The sequence below is a fragment of the Salvelinus fontinalis genome, unplaced genomic scaffold (genome assembly GCF_029448725.1).
Source record: "Salvelinus fontinalis isolate EN_2023a unplaced genomic scaffold, ASM2944872v1 scaffold_0036, whole genome shotgun sequence".
NCBI classification, from domain to species: Eukaryota; Metazoa; Chordata; class Actinopteri; order Salmoniformes; family Salmonidae; genus Salvelinus; species Salvelinus fontinalis.
In genome coordinates, this window is record NW_026600245.1 from 91,431 (window position 1) to 99,412 (window position 7,982).

General features: G+C 40.3%; 1 protein-coding gene across 1 annotated transcript; it reads left to right on the top strand.

Annotated features, from left to right (window-relative positions):
• The first annotated feature begins 1,758 nt into the window (after window positions 1-1,758).
• Window positions 1,759-7,487, top strand: LOC129842393 (cyclic nucleotide-gated cation channel beta-1-like). Its single transcript, XM_055910937.1, has 2 exons — window positions 1,759-2,345; window positions 5,791-7,487. Exons 1-2 carry the CDS (start codon window positions 2,024-2,026, stop codon window positions 5,898-5,900), a joined length of 432 nt encoding a protein of 143 aa, XP_055766912.1. The 5' UTR covers window positions 1,759-2,023; the 3' UTR covers window positions 5,901-7,487.
• Window positions 7,488-7,982: the final 495 nt, after the last annotated feature.

Consider the following 7,982-nt stretch of genomic DNA (forward strand, 5'->3'; position numbering starts at 1 on the left):
TGCCACAGGGTTCAATTCTTGGACCGACTCTCTTCTCTGTATACATCAATGATGTCGCTCTTGCTGCTGGTGAGTCTCTGATCCACCTCTACGCAGACGACACTATTCTGTATACTTCTGGCCCTTCTTTTGACACTGTGTTAACAACCCTCCAGGCGAGCTTCAATGCCATACAACTCTCCTTCCGTGGCCTCCAATTGCTCTTAAATACAAGTAAAACTAAATGCATGCTCTTCAACCGATCGCTGCCTGCACCTGCCCGCCTGTCCAACATCACTACTCTGGACGGCTCTGACTTAGAATATGTGGACAACTACAAATACCTAGGTGTCTGGTTAGACTGTAAACTCTCCTTCCAGACTCACATCAAGCATCTCCAATCCAAAGTTAAATCTAGAATCGGCTTCCTATTCCGCAACAAAGCATCCTTCACTCATGCTGCCAAACATACCCTTGTAAAACTGACCATCCTACCAATCCTCGACTTCGGTGATGTCATTTACAAAATAGCCTCCAAAACCCTACTCAATAAATTGGATGCAGTCTATCACAGTGCCATCCGTTTTGTCACCAAAGCCCCATATACTACCCACCACTGCAACCTGTACGCTCTCGTTGGCTGGCCCTCGCTTCACACTCGTCGCCAAACCCACTGGCTCCAGGTCATCTACAAGACCCTGCTAGGTAAAGTCCCCCCTTATCTCAGCTCGCTGGTCACCATAGCAACGCCCACCCGTAGCACGCGCTCCAGCAGGTATATCTCTCTGGTCACCCCCAAAACCAATTCTTCCTTTGGCCGCCTCTCCTTCCAGTTCTCTGCTGCCAATGACTGGAACGAACTACAAAAATCTCTGAAACTGGAAACACTTATCTCCCTCACTAGCTTTAAGCACCAGCTTTCAGAGCAGCTCATAGATTACTGCACCTGTACATAGCCCATCTATAATTTAGCCCAAACAACTACCTCTTTACCTACTGTATTTATTTATTTTGCTCCTTTGCACCCCATTATTTCTATCTCTACTTTGCACCTTCTTCCACTGCAAACCAACCATTCCAGTGTTTTTTTTTTACTTGCTATATTGTATTTTGTTCGCCTCCATGGCCTATTTATTGCCTTTACATCCCTTATCTCACCTCACTTGCTCATATTGTATATATACTTATTTTTCACTGTATTATTGACTGTATGTTTGTTTTACTCCATGTGTAACTATGTGTTGTTGTATGTGTCAAACTGCTTTGCTTTATCTTGGCCAGGTCGCAATTGTAAATGAGAACGTGTTCTCAATTTGCCTACCTGGTTAAATAAAGGTGAAATAAAAAATAAATAAAATTACATGCTGTATTGTTACACCATGTAGTAGCAGTATAGACCTAGTCTGTTCATTATATACATCTACATGATGTATTGTTACACCATGTAGGAGCAGTATAGACCTAGTCTTTTCATTATATACATCTACATTATGTATTGTTACACCATTTAGGAGCAGTATAGACCTACAGTAGCTAGCTACTTATTTAGATTTAGTTTGACTTAATGAAACTGCCTTAAATGTGCTGTAGTAAACATTTTTTATTTGCACTAATCGATCAACACATTCTTGTCTTTGTATGTCTCAATATAATAGTATTATTTAATTAAATCCATTTAAAATATTCTTTGTCTGAAAATAAATTGTGATCCTCAACTGCGTTTCCCACTCCAGTCAGCAGACGGCGATCTGCGTCTTTCAGGCGATGCTGCCAGCGTGACGTATATTCTAGTGGACGGTTCTTCAGAAACAGCTCGTCAACCACCTCGGTAGCTTGCTAGCCAACATAGCCGAAAGATTCAAGCTATTTATACGCTTTCGATGTATATTAGCTACTGTGTTTTAGACACACTTCTGTCGTATCTACTTGTTAACCTATTTAATATTACGTTATTTTGTATTAGTCAGCTATAGTAGCTGGCTGGTTTAGTTAGCACTAGCCTAGTCGCTAATGATAGCTAGCTAGCTAGCTAACATCCCCGAACATGAGATCAGTAAGCTTCTCCCCTCCTGTTAAAGAAGAGGGGGTCTGCTGGACGGAGAAAGAGGGTCTGTGGCAGAACATTGTTGTGAAAGAGGAGAAGGAAGAAGAGGATGTCACAGTAAAACAAGAAGTAGAGGGTGAGGCTGTTACAGTGAAAGAAGAAGAGAATGACGTTTCAGTGAAAGAAGAGGAAGAAGCGTTCAGAGTGAAGGAGGAGGAGGTAGAGAAAGAGGCGGATGCAGTTTTTGGAGTGAAGAAGGAAGGGGAGATTACTGTCACATTGAAAGATGAAGAGGAGGAGATGGACGATCTGATTAACACCAGTAAGTACCGCCTTAAATTTGTTTTTAACTTTGGATATTCGGAGCTGGCTCGTCAATACCTCTTCAACGGAGGGCCCTGGGATGATGACTGATAGGTGTAGAATCAGACGACGTAGAGAACAAGATATCCCTTGTTTTCTCCATTCCGTTTCCAAAAAGTGACTTAACATATATATTTGAGAAGGGTCTATCTGCTGACCGCAGGCTGAGGGACACGGCATGTAGTGATTTTCATGTAGTGATGATTTACTGCACACAGTGCCCCTAAATAGTGCCATGCGAGAGTTGGGTTGGCAACACCAAAGATTATGGTTATACTGACAAGATGTCTCTCCGCCCAAACAAGGGGAGTCGTTGTCCACAAAGCGGCACTGCGGGTTGTCTAGCTCCCGCCTATCCTTTCTTTGGATTGGTGGATGCGTCTTATTGTTGTAATCTATTGTTTATATTCTATGAGGGTTGTTGTCGTCAACCGCCTGTATTCAATGGAGAGAGATACTAAGCTACTAGCATGAATATGCATAGCGATCTGGAGACAACTCCTATAGTGTTTTTATTTAAAGTTGTCGATATGTCACGTGTCCACATAACAACTTAAGCATTACGAAACTTCTGTTAGATCAAGTAAACTTCACGTAGCAAATAGGCCATTCATTTTGTTGTTGACTAAATTCGACACTTTCCACATTGGGTTGATAATTGTTTCCACTTGGATACAACCAACTGTAGCCTAATGGCATGACCTAGAGAGTTACAACCTACTGTAGCCTACTGGCATGACCTAGAGAGATACAACCTACTGTAGCCTAATGGCATGACCTAGAGAGATACAACCTACTGTAGCCTAATGGCATGACCTAGAGAGATACAACCTACTGTAACCTACTGGCATGACCTAGAGAGATATAACCTACTGTAACCTACTGGCATGACCTAGAGAGATATAACCTACTGTAACCTACTGGCATGACCTAGAGAGTTACAACCTACTGTAGCCTACTGGCATGACCTAGAGAGCTAAAGTTGTAAAATTCCTGGGTTTTAAATGAATATTTTCTTGTAATAATGATAATTTGAATCTTCCTATCCACATGTGGGTCCCTCTCCTTTGTTGTTCTCTACACCAATAACAGACAACTACTGTGGGACTCCCAATCACGGCCGGATGTGATACAGCCTGGATTGGAACCAGGGACTGTAGTGACGCCTCTTGCACTGAGATGCAGTGACTTAGACCGCTGTGTGTGTGTGTTTGTTAACGTTTTAACTGTACTAGAATGCTTAAAAGGCCGCTAAAATTTTAAATATCTGTTATCGGTATCGTTTTTGGGACAAGGAAAATATTGGCCAAAAATGTAATATCGGTGCATCCCTTTATTCTAAAATTGATTATTCTTTTTTTAAATCCTCATCAATCTACACACAATACCCCATAATGCCATCACAATACCCCATAATGCCATCAAAATAACCCATAATGCCAAAGCAAAAACCGGTTTAGATTTTTTGCAAATGTATTAAAACTATTCCCCATGATAACTAGTCTCAGAGTAATGTTAGATCCCAGGATAACTAGTCTCAGAGTAATGTAAGATCCCAGGATAACTAGTCTCAGAGTAATGTAAGATCCCAGGATAACTAGTCTCAGAGTAATGTAAGTTTAGATAGTTTAACCCATTATAGTCTAAGCCTTGTCTGAGGGGGAGGTCCTTCTAAGCTATATGGAATTGTTTTAAGAAGGTTTAAATAACATGAAGGGCTTCCCCAGTATAGTACTGTAGAAACACCCTCCAACATGAAGGGCTTCCCCAGTATAGTACTGTAGAAACACCCTCCAACATGAAGGGCTTCCCCAGTATAGTACTGTAGAAACACCCTCCAACATGAAGGGCTTCCCCAGTATAGTACTGTAGAAACACCCTCCAACATGAAGGGCTTCCCCAGTATAGTACTGTAGAAACACCCTCCAACATGAAGGGCTTCCCCAGTATAGTACTGTAGAAACACCCTCCAACATGAAGGGCTTCCCCAGTATAGTACTGTAGAAACACCCTCCAACATGAAGGGCTTCCCCAGTATAGTACTGTAGAAACACCCTCCAACATAAAGGGCTTCCCCAGTATAGTACTGTAGAAACACCCTCCAACATGAAGGGCTTCCCCAGTATAGTACTGTAGAAACACCCTCCAACATGAAGGGCTTCCCCAGTATAGTACTGTAGAAACACCCTCCAACATGAAGGGCTTCCCCAGTATAGTACTGTTTTAAGGTTATACCAAGGATCATTAGGCTTTCTGATTTTGACTTGTAAGACTCCTTGAAGTATCAACCAAAAATATTCATAAGTTAATTTATGTCAAATTATTAGGCCATACTGCTATAACACATAGTAACACATTAGATAACATACACAACATGGAACAACAGTAACCATAGTAACACATTGGATAACATTCACAACATGGAACAACAGTAACCATAGTAACACATTAGATAACATTCACAACATGTAACAACAGTAACCATAGGAACATTGTTTCCCCCAAAACATCTAAAGGAAGTTTGTTCTGATGTGTCTGGTTTCCTAATTAGCAGGGAGGAGTTTCTACAACCAGATACACTACATCCATAACTAGTGGTTTCATCATTACCAGATATACTACATCCATAACTACTGGTTTCCTCATTACCAGATATACTACATCCAGATATACTATATCCATAACTAGTGGTTTCCTCATTAGCAGATATACTACATCCATAACTAGTGGTTTCCTCATTACCAGATATACTACATCCATAATTAGTGGTTTCCTCATTAGCAGATATACTACATCCATAACTAGTGGTTTCCTCATTACCAGATATACTACATCCATAACTAGTGGTTTCCTCATTAGCAGATATACTACATCCATAACTAGTGGTTTCCTCATTACCAGATATACTACATCCATAACTAGTGGTTTCCTCATTAGCAGATATACTACATCCATAACTAGTGGTTTCCTCATTACCAGATATACTACATCCATAACTAGTGGTTTCCTCATTACCAGATATACTACATCCATAACTAGTGGTTTCCTCATTACCAGATATACTACATCCATAACTAGTGGTTTCCTCATTAGCATGGAAGGAGTTACTACAACCAAATTGCATTTGCATCGCCCTCGTGCCGCAATTTTATTAAACACAGAAAGGGGCAACAACATGAATAACTTATTTCAAGTCAACAAGGTTAGATGTTACTACTAATGTGAAAACAAGACAAAATATGACTGTTCTTGCTCATTTTAAGACAAATGTCAAATAATCATTTCATTCATTACAGACGTCAATTGTTGTACAACATCATGGCTACGCTGTTGGCATCACTTTTTACAGTGCATTTCCGCTGTTGTGGGCCTTAAACCATCTGTCTGACTTGTTGTTCACACAGGGGAGAAACAGGACTACCGTGGGTCCTCTGGGGAGCCTCAACAACCTCATGATGCTGACGAGGCAGAGAAGAGTCTCTCCACATTAGAACACCTCAAGAAACACCCGTAGAGATCCACAGGGTATAGAATTCACTGCTGCTCTGACTCTGGGAAGAGATTCACCTCCTCATCAGGCATTAAAATTCATCAGGGAATCCACACAGGAGAGAAATCTTACTGCTGTGATCAATGTGAGAAGAGTTTTGTTCAATATAGCCATCTGAAGATACACCAGAGAACACACACAGGAGAGAAACCTTTTAGCTGTACTCAATGTGGTAAGAGTTTTAGTCATTCAACCAGCCTGATATCACACCAGAGAACACACACAGGAGAGAAACCGTATAGCTGTGATCAATGTGGAAAGAGTTTTACTCAGCTAAGCATCCTGATATCACACCAGAGAACACACACAGGCGAGAAACCATATAGCTGTGATTAATGTGGGAAGAGTTTTACTCAGCTAAGCAACCTGATATCACACCAGAGAACACACACAGGAGAGAAACCCTATAGCTGTAATCAATGTGGGAAGAGTTTTACTCAGTCAAACAGCCTGGTACAACACCAGAGAACACACACACATCACACATGATGTCACAATGTAGAATGTTTTAACATTGTACTAGGAGAATTTCAATAATGTCACAATGTAGAACCCTAAACATTTGCCCCCTGTTCTATTGATTTCAACATGATATGGATATTAGCCTCAGGGGAAAAATCGAGGCTCTGAATTGAAAGTTGTGTTGTGTTACAATTAACACGTTGGTGACCCACTGGAATCAAAATGCAACACTTCAAAATGTAGCAATCTTTTTTCTACAAGTTGTCCTCTAACCAGTGATGTACACATTACTCCCAGATTCCGTGTGGTCTTTGAGCTGTTAGTTTTAACAGGACGTGCAACCTCATATCCCTCCTCTCGCACAATTGATTTCAACGTGATATCGATGAGTGATGACAAATAAGTGTTGCGTTCCTTTGTTTAGCGACCCCTAAATTTAAATGCATCACTCCAAAATGTAGCTGACTGTCTTCTGCAGGTTGTCCTCTAACCAGTGAGGTAAAAGATATCAGCCATTTCCATGTGTTTTTTTTTGTTGTGTTAGATTCAACATCACGTACAACCTGATTTCCCCCCTAATCGATATCAGTGATTTATTGCTACTTGTCAAAACAACAGCGTTTCTGGTGCTTGTGTAGTTTATAAGGAGCTTGTTTAAATAAATACAAGTAATATGATTATTGTGGCAGATGTGTGTGTATATAACACATTTTATGTTTTGTTTTTCAATATATCAAACTGTTTCTGCATATTTGTTATTGATTTGGACACGTTAAAACTGTGTTTTGACATTGGGACTATCCCACCTAGCAAAATGTCTTTGAAAAGAAGACTATGCCCGACGTCCAATATTCGTTTAGTTGTAGTTAAACAACTTAATTTCAACGTACTTTCAGGTAGCCTGGTGGTTAGAGCGTTGGGCCAGTAACCGAAAGGTTGCTGGATCGAATCCCTGAGTTGACAAGGTAAAAATATGTTGTTCTGACCCTAAACAAGGCAGTTAACTCACTGTTCCTAGGTCATCATTGAAAATAAGAATTTGTTGTTAACTGACTTGCTTAGTTCAATAAAGGTTAAATAAAAAGTGGACTAGAGATCTTGGATTCTATAAAGAAACATTTGAAAAAAATAATACTATTGTATATTATTATTTAGAAATATTGTTTTTAATTGTTGACAGCCAGTTGTTGACAACCATGTTTATATTGGTGAAGCATTGTAGTTGATTGTAATGTGAAATGGACGTTGTTTTCTGTTGGTGGTGAGCGAACTTGTCCATCAACAATATAGGATATATTTGTTGTCTTAAAGGGGAAGGTTTTACCATTTATGTTTTGAGGTTGGACTTTAGCACGTATAGCTCGTTATCGTTAGTCATTATTTGTTACACCTGTGCTGGCTTGTCCATCTCGTTAGTGGGAAGGTGTTTCACCTGAGCTGGTCCAGGTTCTATTTAAGAGTGTCTGGCCCAGTGCTCCAGTTGTCTTGATAGATGTGGAGAGTCAACACCTTTTTGTTTTGCTTCCTGTCTTTAAGTTTGGTGTGGGTTTTTCTTTTGTGTCCCTCTTCTTGGGCATATTTAGT